The 25937-nt window shown below is 36.8% G+C and overlaps 1 protein-coding gene across 2 annotated transcripts in view; it reads right to left on the reverse strand.

Annotated features, from left to right (window-relative positions):
• Positions 1-25937, reverse strand: part of CSTPP1 (centriolar satellite-associated tubulin polyglutamylase complex regulator 1) — a 199865-nt gene that overhangs the window by 157627 nt on the left and 16301 nt on the right. The window contains exons 2-3 of one of the 2 annotated variants that reach the window (XM_082628617.1): positions 21373-21439; positions 3816-3918 (exon numbers count right to left, since the gene is read on the reverse strand). In XM_082628617.1, coding sequence (XP_082484743.1) covers positions 3816-3895 — 80 coding nt within the window. In that variant the 5' untranslated portion in view covers positions 3896-3918; positions 21373-21439. The remainder of the gene's footprint in view (positions 1-3815; positions 3919-21372; positions 21440-25937) is intronic. The other variant, XM_082628616.1, reaches the window with a different exon arrangement.

Here is a 25937-nt window from a genome sequence, read left to right on the forward strand (position 1 = left end):
TGAAAAGGGAACCCTCCTGCAGTGTTGGTGGGAATGTAAATTGATACAACCACTACAGAGAACAGCACAGAGGTTCCTTAAAAAACTAAAAATAGATCTACCATATGACGTAGCAATCCCACTTCTGAGCATATACCCTGAGAAAACCATAATTCAAAAAGAGACATGTACCACAATGTTCATTGCAGCAGTATTTATAATAGCCAGGACATGGAAGCAACCTAAGTGTCCATCAACAGATGAATGGATAAAGAAGATGAGGCACATATATACAATGGAATATTACTCAGCCATAAAAAGAAACGAAATTGAATTATTTGTGGTGATGTGGATGGATCTAGAGTCTGTCATACAGAGTGAAGTAAGTCAGAAAGAGAAAAACAAATACTGTATGCTAATGCATATATATGGAATCTAAAAAAAAAAAAGAAATGGTACTGATGCGGCAGGGCAGGAATAAAGACACAGACATAGGGAATGGACTTGAGGACACGGTCAGGGGGCTTGGGAGGGGGAAGCTAAGGCGAAGTGAGAGTAACATCGACATATATACACTACCAAATGTTCAATAGCTAGTGGGAAGCAGCAGCATAGCACACGGAGATCAGCTCGGTGCTTTGCGATGACCTAGAGGGTGGGAGGGAGGCTCAAGAGGGAGGGGATATGGGGACATATGTATGCATATGGCTGATTCACTTTGTTGTACAACAGAAACTAACACAGTATTGTGAAGCAGTTATACTCCAATAAAGATCTATTAAAAAAATGTCAGGTATGTGCCTTTCACATAGATTATGTAATTTTTAGTTTTCTAAGGACAAGAAACTGCTCACTTGGCAACTAGATTTCTATCAGCACTGTGGAAAAAAGTTTTAAGATTTTTTTCCCAACAGTGTAATGCTAGATAAAAGCAGTAAAAGATAAAAGCTATAGTCAATAGCATTTGGAAACAGTTATAAGCCTTACTAGAGTTCGGTATTAGTTACATACACCAGTGGGTTCACTTTTGGAGTGCTATATACATGGTATACAGCTTTTTTTTTTTTTTTTTTTTTTTTTTTGCTGTGCTGCGCGGCATATGGGATCTTAGTTCCCGATCGGGGACCTAACCCGTGCCCCCTATAGTGTAAGTGTGGAGTCCTAACCACTGGACCGCCAGGGAATTCCGGTATACAGCTTCTTAAATGGCAGGATATAGAACTTTATCAAAAAGAATCAAGAAAAAAGACAGAAAGAACAAGGGACGGTCCTTATTCATAATAAGACCAAGAATAAGAGTGGATAATATACAATAACCTAAAATACAGATACAGCTGTAGATTCAACATTTACCTAACACCTGTCATATAATAAGCATCATGCCAGGTATTGGGAATACAGGGCTGAAGAAGAAATGATGCCTACCCTCAAGGAACCAGCACAGTAGGGAAAAGACTTATAAAGGAGATGGGGGAGGGAGAATAGAGTAAAATGAAAAAAGCCAGGATGAAGCATTGTCCCCAGAAGAATCATATTTCATTTGGCAAGGAGCCTCAAGGGTGCTCATACAGATTAAATAGCCTAGAAACTTGACCCCTAGGCTTGTCAGTTCTGTAAAAGCAAGCAAGGCTATTCCATCTCAGTCTTTATTCCCAGCCCACCTCATTTGCTCCAGCCCATACCTCGAGAACAAGCGAGATTCCTTGCTCTACTTCACCCTCCTTTAGAAGACTGGGAGAAGAGAAGGGACCAGCTCTGATCCTGGAAAGCCTGTTTTTCCCAGGAACTTGAAATTCTAATCCATAAGAAATCTAGATTTTGTTTGCAAGACTTATAGCTCAGCAAAAGAGCTAGGGGGAGTCAAGAATTCCCCTAACAGCAACCCAAGTTAAGGCCGTTAGAAGAGATGTCTGATCTTCAAGGAACCTCTGGAGAACAGAAAGGAAAAAGAAATTGTTTTCAAGGAGGATGGACTTGAGCTCATGATGCACCATAAGTAGAAGCCTATAAGAGGCTATTCTTCCTTTTTTAGAATGCTTACAATAAACCAGAAAAAAAGGAAAAAGAAGACATTTGTCTTCTTATATTATTCAACATATTATATAAACATATATATAACGTATAACATATTATTATGTTATATATAACATATATGTTTATATATAAACATATATAACATAACATATATTATTATGTTATATATAATAACATATATATTATTATATAACATATATATTATTCTTATATTATTCAACATATTATATAAATATGTTGGCATTTTGGTAATAAAAATAATTTTTTGTATTTCTTTAGCATATCCTTTCATGAAGACCAAGGTATTTTAAACTGATTATTTCATTCAGCCTAAAAACAGTTCTGTGATACCAAAAAGAAAGAAATAGGTAAGAGAGATTAAGAGATTTCAGTTGCAAAATAAATGACTTATGGGTATGAAATGTACAGTGTGGGGAATATGGTCAATAACTATGTAATACCTAAAAAAGAAACAAAAACAAAAAACTATGTAATATCATTGTATGGTGAACTATCACAACTAGACTTATTGCAGTGATCAGTTTCAAATGTATAGAAGTATCAAATCACTATGTTGTGTAACAGAAGCTAACAGTGTTATAGGTCAATAATTCAAAAACAAACAAACTCATAGAAAAAGGGATCAGATTTCAGGTCATCAGAGGTGGGTGGGGGATAGGAGGAATTGGATAAAGGCAGTCAAAACTTCCAATTATAAGGTAAACAAGTACTAGGGATGTAATAATGTACAAGATGATAAATATAATTAACACTGCTGCATGTTACAAATGAAAATTGTTAAGAGAGTAAATCCTAAGAGTTCTCATCAAAAGAAAAAGGTTTTTTTCTATTTCTTTAATTATCTATCTATATAAGATGATGGATGTTCACTAAACTTATTATGATAATCACTTCATGATGTATGTAAATCAAATCATTATGCCATGCACCTTAAACTTAGACAGTACTATACGTCAATTATATCTCAATAAAACTTGAAGAAAACAATTTTTTAATAAATTAAAAAATAATCATTTTGACTTTTACACACTCCAAGCATACTTTTTTTTTTTTGGTACGCGGGCCTCTTACTGTTGTGGCCTCTCCCGTTGTGGAGCACAGGCTCCGGACGCGCAGGCTCCGGACGCGCAGGCTCAGCGGCCATGGCTCACGGGCCTAGCCGCTCCGCGGCATGTGGGATCTTCCCGGACCGGGGCACGAACCCACGTGCCCTACATCGGCAGGCGGACTCTCAACCACTGCGCCACCAGGGAAGCCCTCCAAGCATACTTTATAAAGAAACACTACTCCTCAAAGATATAATCTGTGAAAGATGTCCTGCCTCTAGAAATAATCTTAAATCATTAAGTGATTGACACAGCATCCTGTAGAAAGAAAACTGCAGAGGAATATCATCCTAAGCATTTCCATGAAAAAAGCCAGCCAAGAAAAACACAGGCTAAAGGAACACTGACTAAAGGAAATCAGAGTGAATATTCTGAATAACAGGGAAAGTTAAAAATTATACGAGGAACCTAAAAAAAAAAGATCTAATAGATCAAACAAGCAGCAGTTGAACTTTTATAGTTATCACCACTCATGAGACTTATCATTGGACAAAACTAGCTGCACCAAAGGCATGTTCCAAAACCTATTTGGGCAGCCCTCAATCAGTCTACCAAAACTAAGCATTCACTGCCACTACATAATCAGCATTGTCCTGCTCTACTTTTCATGTATCTTGCCTGCTTCCAAAAGCCTCCTTTGGGCCCACGCTATAGGCAAAGCACTCATGTACTTACTATTCAGTGAAGAACCTGGCAATGCCATATTGGCTAATATCTTCCTTGTTCTCTAGCAGCTGGCATACTGCATCCTCCATGTATGTGAGGACATGGCGCTGGGCTACAAAAACAAACAAAGACAGAAAGAGAAAGTGAGAGGGATACAAAAAAAAAGTCCTTCCAATCCCAGTAGGCCATGAAAGTCAATCAAGGTGTTGGTTCTGTTCTAGGAAGTGGACTGGAATAGGCAAACCAAACTTGCTGGCCCTAACTGAGCTGGTCTCAATGGGTAGAATGGGAGATGCTGTAGAACATAACCTATTGCCATGTGATTGGCTGTTAGTATTAATATCAACCCTTCACTCCTCATTTCAGTGATTAGGGTGAGGAGCTTTAGCACCATTTAGCAGATGCACCTGGGAATTCTTTCTTCGTACCTCCTTCCACCCTCTTCCACTTCTGCATGTCCCAGAAATTTATCCCAGGGAGTAATGATTCTATGCCTGAAACATGGATGATCTGACTGCAAGGAAAACTCAATTCTTTAATTTAAAAAAAAGTCACTGAAAAAGTTTAAGGACCATGAAGATTTCAGTAAAGTTGTCATAAGTTATTAACCTTAGTAAATAATAAGACCATGAAATCTGTGTGGCCCGGTTTATCAGAAATCATGTTTTCTACATTTGTTGTGACGGGTAAATGTGTGACTTAATCATGGGCTTGTAATACAGGGTGTGATGAGTAGTAGAATTAGACAGACCTGGGTTGGAATGATGGCTCTGTCTGATAGCTTAATCTTGGATAGTTATTTAATCTGCACCTGTTTTCTTCTTTATCAAGTGTGGAAAGAAACATTATTTAGTTTAATTAATTTATTTATTTATAAATTGAAGTACAGTTAATTTACAGTGTTGTGTTAGATTCTGGTGTACAACAAAGTGATTCAGTTATATATATATGTTCTTTTTCATATTCTTTTCCATTATAGGCTATTACAAGAGATCTAATATAGTTTCCTGTGTTATACAGTAGAACCTTGTTGTTTATCTATTTTATGTATAGTAGTTTGTATTTGCTAATTCCAAACTCCTAGTTTATCCCTTCCCCCTTCCCCTTTGGTAACTGTAAGTTTGTCATCTATTTCTGTGGGTCTGTTTCTGTTTTGTAAATAAGTTCATTTGTATCATAATTTATTTTACTTATTTTTTTATACATTTATTTATTTATTTTTTGGCCGCATTGGGTCTTCGCTGCTGCATGCGGGCTTTCTCTAGTTGTCGCGAGCGGGGGCTACTCTTCGTTGCGGTGTGCGGGCTTCTCATTGCAGCGGCTTCTCTTGTTGTGGAGCACAGGTTCTAGGCCTGCGGGCTTCAGTAGTTGTGGCACGTGGGCTCAATAGTTGTGGCTTGTGAGCTCTAGAGCGCAGGCTCAGTAGTTGTGGCGCACGGGCTTAGCTGCTCCGTGGCATGTGGGATCTTCCCGGACCAGGGCTCGAACCCATGTCCCCTGCATTGGCAGGCGATTCTTAACCACTGCACCACCAGGGAAGTCCCTGTAACATATTTTAGATTCCACATATAAGTGATGAAAGAAACATAATTTAATTCTTTCTCAAAACATGGTCAATCAACTTCTTGATCTGAATCCCTTGAGACACCCTGTTAAAATACAGATTGATCATCTGACAATATCTCAGACTTGGTGACCTTAAAATTCTAACTGGAGCCCAGTAATTTTTAACAGGTACCCTTGATGTTTCTGATGTAGTTTAAGAATCACTGGTTAAGAACTTGGGCTTTGGAGTTCCAAGACACTTGAGTTCCATTCTCAGCCCCACCAAATGCTAGCTGTGTGACCTTGAGCAAATTATTCTGCAAGCCTATTTCCTGTGGATAATAATACCGTTACTATTCATAAACCACAATACCTGGTTTTCTCGATAACATATTTTATTAAAAGCCTATGTCAAAGGGCTATTGGAGGTTTACTTCAGTAATACAGCAGAGCTTCTAATATAGCAGGTGCTCACCAAATGCTTGTTCTCCTTCCCTGAGTTTTGTCTTTAGGTATAACAGTGGTATCCTGGCACACTTCATATAGAAACTTCCAATTCAGTACTTCCATTTACCATCCTATTTTTTTAAAAAAAGCAAAACAAACAAAACAACTTTCGTCTGGAACAGTAAGAACAAAAAACCCAAAAGTAATAAATATCCTGCCAAAAGCAGTTCCACAAAGTTGTTACTGAGATGGGCATTTGCCTCTTTCACATTTTCATCCTTCAGGAAAATATGAAAGAATTACCTAAAATTTGTAAAAATAGGTACTTCAAAAAAACATTCCTGAAGTCCTGGTAGTTTAGTAAGACTTATAAAGCAAATAAGTTTATCTACCCAAGCTGTACTCAAGTGAGTCTTTATTTGACAGTGGTTACCTAAAGTTTCACCATGTTTACACCAGCCTAAAGTCCAGATGAATGACATGTTTACATTCCATGACTTATTCTATCAATATGAGTGCTTCCCAAAGCTAACAACTATCAGCTACCACAAACATTCTCTAACCCTGACCTCAGAAAAAGATGTGAAAACAAAACCAGTGCTTCATCAACAGTTCATCCAACTGGAAAACTATTTCGCTAAGAAATGACCAAAACTGACAGTGAAGTCGTGAGATAACACATGACAATCTCTTGGGACTTCCCTGGCGGTCCAGTGGTTAGGACTCGGTGCTTCCACTGCTGTTGGCCCTGGGTTCAATCCCTGGTCAGGGAACTAAGATCCTGCAAGCCACGTGGCATGGCCAAAAAAAAAAAAAAAAAAAGACGATTTCTGGCATTAATTGTTTTATAATTAAGCATATATGAAATTGGGAAGAAAAAAATGGCCAAACCAACATTAAAATCAGGTATACTTTCACCTCTGAGTTTCCTTCCCTTATTCCACTCACTTATCCTGGTCTTACAAAAAGATTTCTTCCTTGGGCTATGTAGGCTTTTATGACTTAGATCTACCTAAGGCTACTATAAGATTAGGGGTGGGGTTTTTTTTTTGTTTTTTTGTTTTGTTTTTTGGTTTGGTTGTTTGTTTTGTTTTTTGATGGTAGAAATGAAAGAGCTCTACTTAGAAGCAAATCCTGCTGCTTCTCCTCCCTAGCTCCAGGGAGTAAAAGTCAATGTGAAAGCTCTTTAAGGGAGAAATGTTTTCAGAGCAGTTAAAATCAAAGTACTTTTGTCCTCCTCAAAAAAAAGAGGACTTTTCTGGAAAACAGACTTTGCATGAGAAAAAAAAAAAAAAAAAAAAAAAAAAGCAGGGGGGGAGAGGGGAAAGGAAAAAAGAAAACAAATATAAATAAAGGACTATATTTATTTAACATTCAGCTACCAATCAGACATTTAGAGTTTAATATTACATATAATAATGATAATAACAGCTCTACCAATTTTGAGGACCTGTGCAACTTAATGAACAACAATGGGCCAGAGACTGTGCTAATTGTTTTACATGAATGATTTTATTTAGTCTTCACAACAATCCTATGATAGATATTTTGATCATGTTTCTGTTTTACAAATGGGAGAACTGAGATTTATAGAATTAAAGTAACTTGCTCAAGATCACACAGCTAGTGAGAAGAGAAGCCAAGATTCAAACCAAGGTGTGTCCTACCAAGAACCCATGCTCTTAACACTATACACCACACTGCCTCATCACTGACACTTTATAATCAGTTTTAGAAATAAATATGATCTTCATTTTACACAGAGCACAAAAGCAGGGGTGTATGTTGATAGTAAAATCATCTGAGAGATGTGGTCCACTTGTGTCCATGTGAATTCATATGTGTGTATGTGAGTGTGTATGTGTATATCCTGTCCCCACCTGCATAGGTATGCATGCTAATCAGCATTTGTGTGAAGTTAAAACTTGTCCCCAAATTTCAAAGTTTCTTACAAAGAACCACCCCACCACAAAGTATTCACCCCACCCATTCCTAGTTCGGAAAGTAGAAACAGAAAGCCCTAGTGCTCTTTTCATCTGTGCGCGAAGCGAAGGAGCTAAGAAGAGCCAGCAGAGGTAGGAAGAAGTTCCTCCCTGAGAATTTCACACAAGCCAAGTGCAAACAGCTCTCTCTAAATTGCTGCTCCCTAGTGGTTTCCTTCATGTGCAGCTCTTATCATTCCAATGTTCCTTCTGTGGTTAAGGGTACCACCCAGCCATGGGAAATTCCTTGTACTTTACCAAACTTCAGCGAGACAGAAGTTCAAAGCTCTTGTCTGGCAATAAAACATGGAGGGTGTCATTTCATGTTATTTTTTAAATGCAAAAGAATAAGCTTTAATTTATGTGAATGATTAAAGAATAAAAACTGCACACCTGCACCCCTGGAGGGCAAAGATATCTGGGCACCTTAGCTGCCCTCTTGGAAAAGGAAAAGCATTTCAGATTGGCTTTTTCTCTTCTGCTTTGCTGTGATTTCCACAAGATCAGGATTAAGTTTTCTGACATGAACCAATATGCTCTATTGTTCTGAAATCCACACTAAGGCCCAAGAGTCCATGTCTTGCTCAGATACCATCATTCACAAGGTTCATAGAAAGATCATACAGTGTTTACTTATCTTTTACTTAGATATTTCAGTGCATTGTACTGAAGCTATAAGTGCTTATCTCAGACTGCACTGCACTGCACTAAGTAAAAGATAAGTAAATAGGACTTCCCTGGTGGCGCAGTGGTTGAGAGTCCGCCTGCCGATGCAGGGGACACGGGTTCGTGCCCCGGTCCGGGAAGATCCCACATGCCGCGGAGCAGCTGGGCCCGTGAGCCATGGCCGCTGAGCCTGCGCGTCTGGAGCCTGTGCTCTGCAACGGGAGAGGCCACAACAGTGAGAAGCCTGCTTACCACAAAAAAAAAAAAAAAAAAAAAAAAGATAAGTAAATACTGTATGATCTTTATATGAACCTTACGAGTGAAAGCAATTGTGCATCAGAAACTTCTTGGTTCTCCGTTGAATCACTTCCTGCTGATCACTTAATCTCTATATACCAGTCACTCTTGCTATAAAATGGGTATGACATTAAGACTATGTCTAATAATAAACTGCTTCTTTAGAATACATTTGATATACACAGAAGGTAACATATTAATGATTATGTTATTTTTGCTACATACTAATTTTACCAGATTAAAACAACATAGCAATTTATTGCAATGGTTAAGAACATGGGCTCTGGAGTCAGGCTGACCTGGATTTGATTTCTAGCTCTGGTACTTATTAGCTGTGTGACTTGAAGCAAATTACCTAATCTCTCTGCCCTTTTCTGTAAAACTGGGAAATAATACCTACCACCTAAGGTTGTAGTGAGGAGTAAATAACTTATGTAATAATCTTAGTATAGTGCTTGGCACATAGTAAATATGCAATAAACATTAGCTATTATGTTTATTATTGTTGTTTTATTACAGTTGTTACTACATATCCCTCCCAAACATCGCAACTCACAAGACATTGGGTTTCAACATTAATGAACACCCAGAGGCCAACCTACTATAGCCCCCTACTCACTTATTTAAAGTTCTGCTCATCTAACCAAGGATGTTTACAGATTATCTTCAAGGATTCCTGGGCTATATAAAACCCTACACATATGATAATACACATAATCTATACCCATTTCAGCTATAGCCTTTAAACTTGTGGGAAGCGTTTACTTATTAACCGTTAATTACTCAGGAGGCTCTAATTTATACGGGTAAAGTCCAAAACTATTTCTTTTTACTCTCTTCCCAAGCCTAAATACCATCAAAGCATTAGCTATTTATTTTGCAATTAAATGATAAGGGGTCCCATTTGAAAATTTTTGCTTGACAGGCTACCTACATCATTTAGACCACTCATTTTATTATATTATTATTTTATACAGAGTCCCTGTATTAGAATAAACAAGTTTCCCTAGAAAATATTCACATGAATTACAATATGTGATATTAATAGATACAAGAGCAAGAGCAATGTAAGTGAAAAGCAGAGTACATACATATATTTAACTTTAAATCTGACTTTCTTCTCCCTTACCAGAGTCCTTCTGAGACACATTTTTGTCTTTGAAGCCTCTTGAGATTTAGATGCTGGCTGGCACAAATAAGTGCTGAATTAAATTGACTGTTCTCTGAGATTAGAAAAGTAACCCTGCTAACCAAAGACCTGACATGTAAACTGTTTAGAAGCTTCAAGTTTAATATCATATATAAATCACTAACATGATATAGTATTTGATCTTGTGAAGTACATATAGATAGCTTAATGGTTTAAAAAGTTAATAAACCTCTAAAACTAATTATTTACCTCCTCCATCTTTACTAGTATGTCCTGATCCAGGGACACAGTATGTTCTGGTAAAATATTTTATCACCCATACAAGACCATCTTTGATCTTAGACCACACTAGACCAATTTCCTTTGACCAAAGGAGATGGGGAAATGAGGAGAACCAGCATATGCAATACTTATACAACCCAATGAGGTAGGAAATAGACTTTTTTGAAGCTCAGAGAGAGGTTAAGGAACCTGCTCAGTCTTAAAAAATGGCTGAGCTAGAATTCAAACTTAAGATTTAACTCCAAAGCCCATGCCCTTCCACTTCAACCCTAGCTCTCAGAAACAAAAACAAAACAAAATAAGAAAAAGCCAAGAACCTACAATGTGTCCCATTTTATACTGTATTATCTAGAAAACGCCGGCTCTCCATTGTTAATACTAGAAAAGAAACTTCAATTGGTAAATCAGATAAAGTATTGGCATGATCTTTAAACTTAAAAAAATGTTTATTTATAATTACATACTTAATTATTTTTAAAGATTCAAACAATATAGAAAAAGTTAAAAACCAATCCCAGTTCCCAATCAGTTTGGTACTCATACTTTAAAAAATATATAAACACAGTTTGTGAGCTTGGTTTTGTTTTTAAGTAAATGACATATACTTTTCTGTACCTTACTATTTTCACTCAACCATGTTTGGAAATCTTTTATGAAACAATATGGAACCAATTTATTTGCCAATGGTAAATACTTCTTTATTGATAAATACTCAGATTGTTCCCACATTTTCACTATAGCAAACTGTGCTGGGTTGAACATTGTTGTACTTGTTTTCCTGTGCATACGTGCAAGAGTTTTTCTAAGGCAGATATCTCAAAATTGAATGGACATGTCACAGGATGCACATATCCTCATAGTTTTTTTTTTAGTTTTATTGAGAAACAATTGACATACATTACTGTGTAAGTTTAAAGAATACAGCATAATGGCTTGATTTACATATACTATGAAATGATTATCGCAATAGGTTAAGCTAACATCCATCTTCAAACATAGATACAATAAAAGAAAGAAGAAAAGAAAAAAAGAAAAATTTCTCCTTGGATAAGAGCTCTTGGGATCTACTCTCTTAACAACTTTCCCATACATCATACAGCAGTGTTAACTACAGTCATCATGCTGTACTTAACATCCCCAGGACTCATTTACCTTATTCCTGGAAATATGCACCCTGTCCTACCATCACCCCCACCATCCTCCTATTCTCCCTCCCCCAACCCTCTGCCTCTGGCAACCACATGTCTGATCTCTTTTTTCAGAGTTTGGTGGGTTTTTTTATATTCCACATATAAGTGAGATCATAGAGTATCTGTCTATCTCTTTCTGACTTATTTCATTCAGCATAATGCCTTTAAGGGCCATCCATGTTGTTGCAAATGGTAGGATTTCCTCATTTTTTATGGCTGAATAATATTCCAGTGTGTGTGTGTGTGTGTGTGTATTTTTTCCACAACTTCTTTATCCATTCATCCATCAATGGACACTTAGGTTGTTTCCCTATCTTGGCTATTGTTAAGTATGTTGCTATGAACATGGGGATGTAGGTACCTTTTCCATTTTGTGCTTTTGTTTCCTTTGGATATATTCCCAGAAGTGGAATTGCTGGATCACATGGTAGTAGTTCTATTTTTAATTTTTTGAGGATTCTCTGTACTGTTTTCCATAGTTGCTGTACCAACTTACAATCATAACAACAGTACACAAGAATTCCCTTTTTTCCACATCTTCATGTTTACTAGATATATATACACAGTTGCTTTACAAAGCGTTATTCCAATTTATATTCCTCCCCACCACAAGAAAATCTGTTTTCACTATGACTGTTTTCACTAAGGCTTTGTGATTTTTGCCAATTTAACAGTTATAAAATAGTTTCTCACTGTTGTTTAAATAGTTTAGTCTTCTTAATTACTTAATTAAATAAAGTTAAGCATATTTTCATGGTTACTTGTATTTCTCTTCTGTGAATAATCTGCTAATATCCTTTGCCCATTTTCCTCTCTGGTTGTCTTTTTTCTTTCTTGATTTGGAGGTTTTTCTAATTCTCTATATGTGCAAATATGGGTTTTCCACCTTATGGGTTTTCTTCTCATTTGTTTTTGGTACCTTTCATTGCACAGAAGTTTAAAATGTTGATATAATCAAAAGTATTTATCTGTGCCCTTTGTGCTTTGCGTCTTGTTCAAACAGGCCTTCTGTACTCCAAGTGTATAAACCTATTACCCTATATTTTGTTCTGGTACGATATTTAATTTAAGCTAATTACGTCCCTTACCAAAATTGTGAGTTCACAATTAACATAGTCAGTATAATACAAAAAGAAATTTAAAACTTGTGGTGGAGAAAAATAAAGTAAAAGTGTTAACCCAAAATCAAGCTTCTCTAAACACTAACTAGCTCTGAATATAAAACAGCTGCATGTCAAGTTTAACTTTGGGCCCCCAGAAAAAAACTGTAAATGAATCACAACTTCCAGATCAATATCTTGAGAAATATCCTTTACATAAATGCAGGAGGCCTCGCTCTTTTAATAGCTCTTGATCATTACAGAGTTTGCTTAATGGTAGCTAAACCTATAAATATAATAAAATGACAGCCAACATTTATTAAGTTCTCTATGCAAGACAGCATTCTAAGCATTTTATAGGTAATAATTCATTTACTGCTCAGAACAATCCTATGAGATGGGTACTTTTATTATATTTCCATTTTACAGGTGAAAAAAGGAAGACTCAGACATGTCATTTACCTAAAGGTTAAAGGGCTGGTAAGCAGCAGAGACAGGATTTGAATCCAGGCCTTTGGTCTGCACTACACTATATTGCAGCCCTTAAAGAGCTACAGAGCATATGTATCAAATGGAATTTTCTAAGAACAAATGTACAAATTAAGGAAAGATCTTTTACATTAACAGTTATAAAACAGACAAAACTAATACATTGCATTTGGACACCCAAACCACCACAGTGCTGCTATACAGCTAGTCAAACTCAAATACTAAAAGATAAGCCAGGAGCAAAGAAAGCATTACACATATGTTAACATCACCTGTGACAACCAGAAAACAAGAGGTGACTAAAGGTCTTTATGCAAAGTAGAAGACAAAAAACTAAAGTCTACTTCCTTCAACCAACGGTGGTATTGTACAAGTTAACAGCTGAGTCCCTTGATGTTCAGTTTCTAGTCAACCATTAATCCTCCCCTCTCCCTTCTCCTTCCTAAAACTGGTGGGGTTTTTTTGGGGGGGTGGCGGGGAGAGGGGCAGATGTCAATTAAGGCTAAGTACTTAAATCTTATTGCTTCAGTATTCCCAGCCTAAATCTCATAATACAGAATTAGTACGTTTGAGTCTTGCAATTTCAAGTGCCAGAAACTACAGAAATCTTTTTTCTTTTTTTTTTAAGGAAGCTATTACAGAGATACAAACTTAAAGCACTCAGATAGCTGACCATAACAAAATGCACTGCCTAAATGCAGAGAAATCTAAAGTAGCACTTAAGTTTCCCACAGTTATGATCTATGGGATACATGAAGAATCCAAGTATTGTCATGACAAAAGCTTTGCAAAAATAGTTACTCATAGAGCAGTATAGTTATCAAATCAACTCCATAAACATTCACAATACCATTTTCCAGAAAGCAACATGAATTAAAAAAAAAAACCTATAAACTGACAAACATGGAGAAATCATAATGTCATAATGTGCTACTCATAATGTCATGTCAGGCAGGGAAGTATTAATGTTATAGGGTGAAAATTAATTGTGCTACATAGTCATTAAAGGTTGTAGCCTTTGTGGCAAACCACGCATTTAACAGATTATCAGCAATTATGTTTGGTAATATGCAATTTAACTATGAACATACAGATTAGTGATATTAATGCAGCAAGGTACTAATGCAACAACTTATCAATTACTTGACATTTTACATTCAAACTATTTCATAAAAATTAGTTGGCACTCACAATAACTCATAAAACAGCAACAGGGTCTCATTTAATCTAGTGGCAGAAAGATACAGAAGAGTTCTAATTAAAGGCAGCTGAAGACTCATGGGCTTAGAATTCCCAATCGCCTCTCTTCTGATTGATACTGCTTCTGTATGAAGGTGGAGATTCTTTTTCAAATGAGAGTCTCACATGTCAAATCCCCACTCAGAACTATGTCTACACCCTGCTTACGGGATATGGCTACAATAATGCTCAATAATCCCTTTGAGTTTCTATTTTTGTTATGAAAGTAAAGGATGCTAACATAGATATTTATAGATGCCTAGAGGCCTAGGCCAAAGCGCACAAAAGTCATATGCGGTGAATGACTGGAACAGCATAGGCTAGACAGAGAGGCCCTAGTTTAGTTTACACAGAAAATTCATGCCATCATTTAACATATCATCTAAATTAATGGTGTGGGGACTTCCCTGGTGGTCCAGTGGTTAAGGGTCCACGCTTCCACTGCAGGGGGGGCGGGTTCGATCCCTAGTCAGGGAACTAAGATCCCACATGCCACGGCCAAAACTAAATTAATTAATTAATTAAACTTTTTTTAAAATGAAAAAGAACAGGTGGTGTAAAACACCAAAGTACCCTATAAAAATATGCTTTGGATCTATTTTACCAGAGCCACATAATTTTTGACTTATTACTCAAATGAGTAATGGAATGTTGCAATGTTGCCATGTCCAAGCCTACCTTTCCTGCCAGGCTCAACTCAAATGCCACCTGGTCAGGAAGCTTTCCCTGATTATCTCCCAGCCAGAAACAACCTTCCTTTTCCTGAACTTCCTAAATACCTATCCTAAATATTTCCAATGGCACTTTCTACTTTGATATAGAGTTATTTCTATTACACGTGTTACCTCCTTTGTTAGACTTCCTGCTCCTTAAAGACAGATAGGTACCATAACTCATTTGTCTTTTATCCCCTATAACACTCAGGATCACTCAGTGTCTTCCACATAACAGTCATTCAAATATTTACTGAATGAGTACATAAAATGTATCACTATTTATAAACTGTGGTGTTATTCTTTATTCAACTCAACCATTTCAGGACTGTGCCTTCCAGGTGGGAAACACTAAGTGCCAAAACACATTCTGTTACAATATTAGGGTTCTTACAGGAAGCCATTTTTGTCCTGTTCTCAACCCTTCTTTCTGTTGCCTTTTTACTGTTCTGTCTCTCTATTCCAGTGAGAAAGTACTTGTCTCTTCTATTGTTACCAAGAGCCTCATTATGTTCAAGGTAAAGTGAAAAAATGCATTCGATGCAATTACCAGTTCCTCACAAATTTGGGGGCTACTTGTCATTTCAACATTCAACACTTGAATAAAAGAAAGTCCAAATTCTTTTCACTCCTAAGAACTATTTTCTTTTTTTCTTTTAGACAAAATGGAAGCACACAGCACAGGAAGCAGTTCTCAGTAAGCCACCGTTCATAAACAGCTTTGCTCAAAGCGTAACAAAGGTTCTGTTGTGCTCTTGCATGGCAGGGCCAGTAAGCAGCAGGAGCAGATGAACTCTTTAAGAAACAAAGGTTCTGTCTTCATGCAAATGTTTGCATTAATAAAAAATGAAGGAAAAGATATAGAAAATGCAGGCTAGCTGGACATAATGGGTCTCTAAACGGGAGGTTTTTCACATTTTTCAGGCGGAGTCAGCAGGTCTTTTAAAAACTTTGTCATTCTGAACATTTCACAGACATCACAAGAAAGACATGCAAATAACAGAAGCAAATCAAAGGACATCCCGCTGCTCTACTGGCGCCTCCCTCATCCATGCCTGGTTTGTCATTTTCTGTTAACCCTAGTGCCGGCTGCTGTTTCGTTGAGGAATGGAGTCCCTAGACTATGTGGCAGTACATGTCCAGCCAGCTGGCCCCTGCACTGATGACATTACAATGCAAGCCATGTACTACCACTCAGGGACACGTGCTGCCAGGCAACAAGTCCAGTGTCTGACTTTTATACACCCAGCTTGCAAATCTACATTGGAAAGAGCCTCTAGACTAACCACTTAATATAATCTTGAGTGTAAGCATCACTGAGTAGTTCTCTGAAGATGGACTTACTAAGGACCAGCCCTCCCCAGTGAAATCTACAATAAGGGCCTTAAAATAAATATAGAAAATTTAAAACTTTGTGAGGGGAAAGGTTTACCAAATGCTTACTATGTGCCAAGCACTATACTATGTGCTTACCATGCATTATCTCATTTAATCTTCATATCCACCATTTAAGGTAGCTACTTATTATCCCCATTTTACAGCTGAGGAAATTGAGGTTTTTGAAGTTATTCACTTGCCCAAGGTCACACAGTTAATAATGGCAAGCCGAGACTCAAAGCTGTCTAATGACAAATTTCTCTCCATTCTTTGCATTTTTCTCACCCCTTACTTCTGTGTCTTTTGTGATTGAAATCCAGCTTACTCTGAAAATATCACAATGACTATATTCATCTACTGCATGACCACTGAAGTGTATTATTACTTTTTCTCCATTTTAATTACTTGGAGTCTTTATCACTCATATTTCAAGGGTGAGCGGCTTTTTGTTAGGTCATGATAAGAATCTAATTAAAGCTGCAAATGCTTCCTCAAAGAAAAATGGATATAATTTAATATGCTGTGTATAATTTTAGAACATTCAAGAACCTCCTAAGACTCATCTATAGCTCCCCTGAGGTTTCATGGCCTACACGTTAAAAAAAAAAATCCAGCACCCAAATCTCTCTTCCTAGATGCACATGGTCAGTTTTCTTTCACAATGATGATCTACCGAATTCCAACCCGAAAATTCCTTGTCCTCCTCAACTTCTACTGAACACACTATTCCTCTTCACCAGGACATGAAATCACTTATGTCCTTCCACAGATTGTTCCATTGGCCTCTCTTTTTGTACTTAACTTGGAATCAGTAGCCAGTCACTTTGTCACTATTCTCACCACTGCTCCTGAATTATAAAAGCTTAAGGAGTAGAAGGACTTTAAGATCGTATCATTCAACTCCAGTCATTTTAGAGATACAGAAATTGAAGTCAATCTTCATTCTTTTTACCCTTGATTCAGTAATAGAAAGTCCTTGGGCTTGCTCAAGTGCATCCCTTAAGTTCTCCATATTTCCATCTATAACCACATTGCCAAAGTTTTTCTTTGTACAAACAAACAAAAGGAGGGGCTTCCCTGGTGGTGCCGTGGTTAAGAATACGCCTGCCAACGCAGGGGACACGGGTTCGAGCCCTGTTCCAGGAAGATCCCACATGCCGCGGAGCAACTAAGCCCGTGCGCCACAACTACTAAGCCTGCGCTCTAGAGCCCGTGAGCCACAACTACTGAGCCCTCACACCACAACCACTGAAGTCCACGTGCCTAGAGCCAATGCTCCTCAACAAGAGAAGCCACCGCAATGAGAAGCCCGTGCACCGCAACGAAGAGTAGCCTACGCTCGCCGCAACTAGAGAAAGCCCGCGTGCAGCAACGAAGACCCAATGCAGCCAAAAGTAAATAAATAAATTAAAAAACAAACAAACAAAATGAATCATGGTAGCAACTGAATTATTTTCAAATATTTTTTTCATACTCCCTGAATGGACCTAACTTTTTAAAAGTAATGGTCAAATGATATTATCCAGCCTTCTTTTATCCTACTGATAGTCCATTCAGGCCTCTGGTACCAATCATAATTCAGAAACAATTATAAAAAAACTGTTTTTGTCCTATAATAAGTGATATAATAAGTATAATAAAGAAGGTATTAACTTTAATATAACGCTGGGCTGAAAGATAATCTAAGTACCGATAATCAGATTACTGAATTTTACTGAACTCTTAACTTGAAGACAACCAGATGAGGCAAATTATTACATGCCTTTATGATAAAAGGCAGGAAAAGAGGTTATTCTAGAAAAAGTAAAGAAGGAGGCTATTTCAGGGGGAAAAAATGGCAAACCTCAACAGTACTGGAAGCTTGAAGAACCAAAATATAATCATATCAAATGGATTTAAAAGAGCTGGTTGAATAAAATAAAAGCAGTTGTCTACAGAACATATGAGGGGGGAAAAGGGTAAAATGTGACAGGGTGAGAACAACTCCTCTCAATGTATGCCTTATTATATATGTTTTGAACTATTACCTAGTCTATACATACATATATATATATATAACATATATATAATAAACACATATTAATACTGTGTATGTATATACACATTCTAAAAAGATTACAGGTTGAGACAATATTGACTCTTATAACTGATATAGTATTATTAATAAAGCATTTATACGATAGGACTTTGATTTCCTCAGAGATGAGAAAAGGCTAAAGTAAAAGGAACTAAAGACATTTATAGATAAGAGGGTTGAAAATTAAACCAATATACCCCTTGTATTTCCTAGGGTTTTTCCTTTCTCATTTTTCTTTCCTTTTTTATTTACTTATTATATTTTTCAAAATTTAATGTTTTGACATTAGAAATATTGCTTTATACAAATATTGCCAAGTATAAAAATATATCCCTAGAATTTTCAGTTTTCCCTGCCCAAAGAACTTTGTTATCTCCCTAAGGAGATATACCCATTTTGATTCCTTGACTAATTCCTCCAATCCCCAGTGATCTCCTTTTTCTCCTGAACTCCTATTACTTCTTACATAGCACTTGATTTCGTACTGACTTAAAGTGTTCCACTTGTTTCATCTGTGAGTATCCTCAACTCAGTTACAATACAGTTGAAAATATTCCTTTGTTTAATAATTATTTAATACCTAAGCATGGTCCTTGCCCTTGAGGAGTCTATTTACCATCTACTGGAGAAGCAGACATACAAATTAACAATGACAATATGGTATGATAACTGTTATAAAGGAGATATGTAAAAAATGTAAAGAGAAAGAGTGCCTATATCTGTCTGGGAGAAAGAGTGTTTCAAAGGATCTGAAAAAATTTTCCAGGTGAACAAGTGGAGGGAGGAGGGACTTCCCTGGGGGTCCAGTGGTTAAGAATCCGCCTTCCAATGCAGGGGACCCGGGTTCAATCCCTGGTCGGGAAACTAAGATCCCACATGCCGCGGGGCAACTAAGCCTATGCACTGCAACTACTGAGCCCCGCGTGCCACAACCAGAGAGAAGCCGGCGCGCCACAACTAAAGAAGCCTGCACGCTGCAATGAAAGATCCTGTGTGCCGCAACGAAGATCTCGAGTGATGCAACTAAGACCTGATACAGCCAAATAAATTAATCAATAAAAAAAAAGTGGAGGGGAGATATTTAACACAGACATATCAGCACATGCAGAAGCATCAAGATGTGAAAAGCATGGTAGATCTGGAAAGCTAAGAACAGTTGAGTATTGCTAAGAGATAAGGCTGGACAGCATCATCACCATAAAGGGTCTTATAAAAGAGCACAGATTTCAGGAAACCACTGAAGGATTTTGAGCAAGAGAGTGACAATCAGATTACTATTTCTGAAAGATAACTCTGGCAGCAGTGTGCAAGAACTGAAGGGAGGAAGATTAGAGGTACAGGTAAGAAGTAGGGCAGTTGTTGAAACAGTCCAGGTCAGAGATAGTAAAGGCCTGAATTAGGGAAGTAGCAATGGGAATGACAGATAAAAGCAAAAGAGGAAAAATCAATGGAAGTTGGTAATTGATTGAATATGAGAGGTAAAGGATGGGAGGGAATTTAGGATTATTTCTGGGTTCCTTTCTTGGGCATTTGGGAATATGATGGTTCCATTCACTAAGACCAAAATACAGGAAGAAAAGTCTGTATTATACCCGCTATGCATATTTTGCAGTATCAAGCATAGTGCTGAGCATACACATAATCAATTCATTCCACTGGTCAACTGGCTGTCTTGAAAAAAGGCCACAGAACCTTTTGCTTAATGACCTCAACTGGTTACTCTTCTAAAGCTGGCATCAAGCACTATGCATTGACATGATTCCTGGGCACAGGATAACTGAAATGGACTAATTTACCCAGGAAACAAGCAAAATGAAATAGGCAGCACTTACGTAAATGTGAGGTACATACGAGTGTGTGTGTATGTGTGCGTGTTGGGGATGGGGTTGGGGGGGGCAGTTCATAACAGAAAACATCCATACATTTATATAATGCTGTGACAGAGACTGCTAGTTGCTGACTCTAGTAACCTTTTTCTCTAGAAACGTACTCCAATTTTTACCTGGGTACATGGCCACTGGCATAAAGATCACATTCCTCAGCTCCTCTTGCAGCTAGGCTTTAGTCATGTGATTAAGCCATAAAATATAAGCACAATATGGCGTGGGTCTCCTAGAAAGTCCTTAAGTGGAACTAATTCAGCTGAAAGATGTCCCTTATTTACCTCAGAAGATAACAGAGAGCTACTTCAGTCCTCATGGATCATGAGGCAAAAGATGGAATCTATGGGTAGGATGTTGGAGTAAAAAGACCAAAACCTGAGTTCCTGATTACACCTTGGAGCATACCATATCAGCCGTGGACTGCCCATTTTCAGAATTCTTTTCCACAAAAGAGAAATAATCTTCTAACTCAATCAAACCACGTTATTTTAGGTTTTTCTATTGTATTCAGACAAACCTAATATAAACATAAAACATCCATGTATTTGCCCAAAAGTATAAATGAAGGGATCAAACTAACATACCAATCAGAAGGCTCATTGGCCTATCCATTGATTTAGGTTAGTGCATGTTAGGCTAGCATAAAATGTTTCCAGACATTATCCTAGCATCTGAAGAGATGTACTGTTCTCTTCAATGCTGGACCATTGTTGTAAACACGGTAAGGTCTTACTGACTTTTGTAACTTGAACAGTAACATCTGTAATGCCCTGAAAGTTTACTAAATACTTTCACATACATTATCTCATTGAACCTTGCAACCAACCTAGGAGTCAGATAAGGCTGGGATTATTCTCTCCATTTTACAAATGATGAAATTGCCCAAGGTCATTCAGTTTATAAATGATAGAGCAGAAACTTGAACTTTAATCTCGTAAGTGTAAACATAACCCACTGAATCACAGTGGATAATTCTTAGAGATATTCAGAAAGTTTAAAATGACCATGATTAATAATAATTAATATGAACATAAATACCTTGATTGCAAAATAGATCACAAATCAATATCTTAGTATTTCATAGAACTTACATAAAGACATTTTAAAATAAATTTTTCCATTTACTAACCGAGGAAGCATTCTGTTCAATTTCTGAACTGATGACAGCACCATTTCCTTTGATCCTGCATTTTGCACTAGAGAGGAAAATGAACAAATGAGGGGTGGCACATGAAGTAAGTAAGTAGCAGAGGGGAAGCAGAATTTCTCTCTAATGGCCCCTTCTCTTTGGACAGCCTAGGTCAGATTCCATCTAGTTCCACCTGTTGGTGGTATAAGCCACTTCTACAATTGCTTCCAGAAATCTCTTATCAGGAAGTTTATACTGCTCAAATAATTCAACCCTTCAAGGAAAGGTGAACTGACCTTTAGTCCAGCTCGTAAACAGTGAATTGATCCCAGCCCTGCACTGCCATCCCACAGAGAGGCCCCCAGGCTAACAGCCTGAGCAAAGGGTCTTGTTACATGAGCCCAGGTTTCTAATCCTTGTCTTATAGATGGCTCCATGGGGCATTATGCAAGGTATTTAACCCCCCTCCAAACTGAATTTTCCTCATTAGATTATGGGGGAGAAGGATACTCTTTAGAACTATTTGGAAGCCTGATTAAGCATAAGTGAACATTTTGCTTTTGTAACAGTTAATATAAATAGATATGGAGAATGAAATTACTGCATTCTCTTCTACTTCTCTGAATTTATACTTTGTCTTCCCAAAACAAAATGACTCAGTGCAGAGACTCATTAATGGACCTAGTTTAAGGAAAATATTAAACTAAGGACAAAGATATGAATGGTGCTAGAGAGAGAAGGAAAAGATCAAAGCAACATGACTTTCAATTTCACTTTCTTAAGATTATAAAAGCATAGAGCTGACAGCAACCTTATTAGGCCATCTAGTTTAATACGTTTTTAAAATTAGAAATCAATATTGTTATTGCATTTTAAAACATTATTGAAACACAGAATTCCTTTATCTTAAAATAGCAAGAATTTACATATCTCTATGGTCCCTTCTCATTTTCACCAAAATCCATAGGTTTTTATATTTGAGTTCTACTTTTTAAAAAAATTTGTACATGCTTTTTCACACACATACACACACACACACACACACACACACACATATAAAGTCTTCTTAGGAATTATTTAATGATATAATAATATCATATTCCACTGTATTAATCTACCTCAGTTTGCTTCTGGATTATTTCCAGTTTTTTATTAAAAATAATGTAGCTATAAACATTTTTATACAATTTATTTTCTCTTTTGAATTACTTCCTTAAGATATCTCCCAGAAGTAGGGCTTTAGGATCAAAAGATATACTAATTTTTATGGCTCTTGTTATGCGTTGCCAAACTGTTCTCCAGAGAGACTATGCCACCTTCAAAAAAAGAAGACCAATTTCTTTGCAGACATCCCAGTATAAAGCTTTTTGTTTTAACTAACTCAAAAATATCTTAACTTGCAAAGCTTAAATTATTGTTAATCTGAATATTTAGTTAGGTTATCTTTCCTCTTATATGGACTTTAAAATTTAATTGTAAAAGCAACACATGAATGTAACAGACCAATACAGAAGGGTATAAAGTAAAAAGTGAGGCTTCCTCATTTGTAAGCACTTCCTTAATTCAATTTCTCAGAGTATTCACTGTCAACAGATTGTTCTACATCCTTCCAGAACTTTTTCTATGTGTAATCATACATATATGTACAAACGTTAACTTGTTTTTTACAAAATGTAACCACTTTGTACACATTCTGTAACTTATTTTGTCACTTAATACTTAATGTACATCTTTCCATATTAGTCTAACGCATTCTTTTCAACGGCTGCATGGTAATACCTATTATAAAAATATCATAATTTATTAACCATTCTCTTACTGATGGGCATGCAGATTGACTGTAATTTTTCACTTTAAAATTTTTAAAAGTATTTTAACACTTTAATTCAACTAGAATTCATTGCAGCACATGGTATGAAGTGTGAATCTAAATTTATTTCTTCCATATTCCTTCCAATTATCTCAACTAATGAATTTTTCACATTATTTTGTTACACTTAGTTTGTCACAAATTAAATGGATATGTACTTTGGCATCTATTTCTGGGACCTCAGTTCTATTTTACTTGCGTATCTTTAGGTTAAAAGCTAAGTAACACAATTTTTTAAAAACTTTCTATGAAAGTATCATAGTATACAGAAAAATATGAATTTGCACTTATAATCAGTACCCTAGAAAACCTCCTAGAGTCTCCTTCCAGCTGTAAGCCCCCCCAAGGGTAAATACATAGACTAATTTTTCCTGTTTTGGAAATATGAAATCATGCAGTATGCAGTCTTTTGTGTCTGGCTTCTTTCATTCAACATCATATTTGTGAGGTTTGTCCATACAGCTGTGAGTTCATTAATTCTCACTGCAGCATAATATGCCGTTATTGAATATACCACAATTTATTTATCAATTCCCTGTTGACAGCATGTTTTCAGTTTCTAGTTTGTGCCTATTATGAATGGTGTCACTATGAGCACTCTAGCATAAGTCTTTTAGTAAACTTATGTCTGCATTTCAGTTGGTTCTGTGCCTTGAAGTAAATGACTGGGCCATAGGGTATGGGTATGTTCAACTTTAGTATATAGTACCAAAGAGCTTTCCTGGTTTACAGATGACCACCTTCTTCCTCAGGGTGAAAAGAGCGATTATCTCTCTTGTGTCTCTTCATATAATCCCATGATGAAGGCTCCACCCTCATGACCTAATTACATCCCAAAGGCCTCACCTCCAAATACCATCACATTGGGGATTAGGGTTTCAACATAGGAGCAGGGCATAAGGACACTTTCAGCTGATGAAAATGTTATATCGTAACTGAGGTGATAATTACATGGCTATATACATGTATCAAAGCTTATTAAATCTTACCCTTATAATTGGTGATTTATGGATGATAAATTACACATCCATAAAACTGACAGAAAAAAGAAAGATGACAGTTTTTTCTGAGTTAATGACAAACTTTGTAATTTATGAACTATTTGTTTATGAAAGCTCAAAAAAATCACCAACTTGTTTGTGTTCTTTTAGTTTTATTATTTAATTCTATTTTATATTTTCTTTGGTTTGATACTTTGCTCCTTTTCTAAATTCTTTAAGCTTAATCACCTTTTTATTTCTTATTAATTTATAACAATAATTTTTCCTTAAAGTATTGCTTTTTGCCCATAGATTTTAATTGTGCTGGGATCAAAAAATAGTTTATTTCTCAAATTTATTATCTAACACAGTTGTAAAGGAAAGTAATTTTTAAACTATCCTTGTGGTTAGGTAACTTTTAAATTATACTTTCATTATCTCTAATTTTATTTTATTATAGCTTGAGGATGCAATATATATAATTTCTACCTTTTATTAACCAAAAACTTCTTTGCATATGATAAATGTTTGCAAAAGATCCATATATTTTTTATTTCCAAATTTTCCCCTTTAGTCTTTTCCTAAATGTTCTAATTTTACCTTATTGTTTGTACATGTTGTTTGTACATACCACATGACTAATGTATACATACCATTTCCTTAGTGATGATAAACACTGAATATTAACTTAAGCAAAAATCATAGTTTTATTAGAAAGCTAGGAGGAAGGAAATTTAGAGGATATAAAAGCACTAAATCCATCATAAGAAGTCATTAGATAACATCTATAACTGAAAAATCAAGGAGAGTAGTTTAAGCATGTTACTTTAAAATATGTAGCAAAATATCAAAAGACATGGTGAAAAAATCTGTAAGTAGTCTTCTCTGAGGAGTGGGATTTAGAGGCGAGAAGTTTGGGTGGTATGGTACTATTGTGTTTTGTTAAAACTTCCATAAATCCATTTGACTGATAAAATTCTGTAGCTAACAAAAATATAAATTAAATTAAACAGTTTTTGTTCTATTTGGATTTTCCCTCTTTACCCATTATTATTATTTATTTATTTTTTTTTTTTTTTTGCGGTACGCGGGCCTCTCACTGCTGTGGCCTCTCCCGTTGCGGAGCACAGGCTCCGGACGCGCAGGCTCAGCGGCCATGGCTCACGGGCCCAGCCGCTCCGCAGCACGTGGGATCTTCTCTTCCCAGACCGGGGCACGAACCCGCATCCCCTGCATCGGCAGGCGGACTCGCAACCACTGCACCACTAGGGAAGCCCTACCCATTATTTTTTTTTTTTTTTTCTTTTTGCGGTATGCGGGCCTCTCACTGCTGTGGCCTCTCCCGTTGCGGAGCACAGGCTCCGGATGCGCAGGCCCAGCGGCCATGGCTCACGGGCCCAGCCGCTCCGCGGCATATGGGATCCTCCCAGACCGGGGCATGAACCCGTATCCCCTGCATCGGCAGGCGGACTCTCAACCACTGCGCCACCAGGGAGGCCCCCCATTATTTTTAACATGTTGTTTTCCTAAAAGTTTTTTAATCATTTCATCTAATTATTACTTTGCAATATTTTTGTATTTTTTTCTTTTAGAATTTACATAGTCAACTTTGTTCCTATTTACGTTCTTTGTTGCTTCTTTTTTCAAAGGATTTATTTATACATCCTTACATCAAATGTCTTAATGCTGCTCAGAATTCTTATACTTGTCCCTAG

The sequence above is a fragment of the Mesoplodon mirus genome (genome assembly GCF_964341445.2).
Source record: "Mesoplodon mirus genome assembly, chromosome: 7".
NCBI classification, from domain to species: Eukaryota; Metazoa; Chordata; class Mammalia; order Artiodactyla; family Ziphiidae; genus Mesoplodon; species Mesoplodon mirus.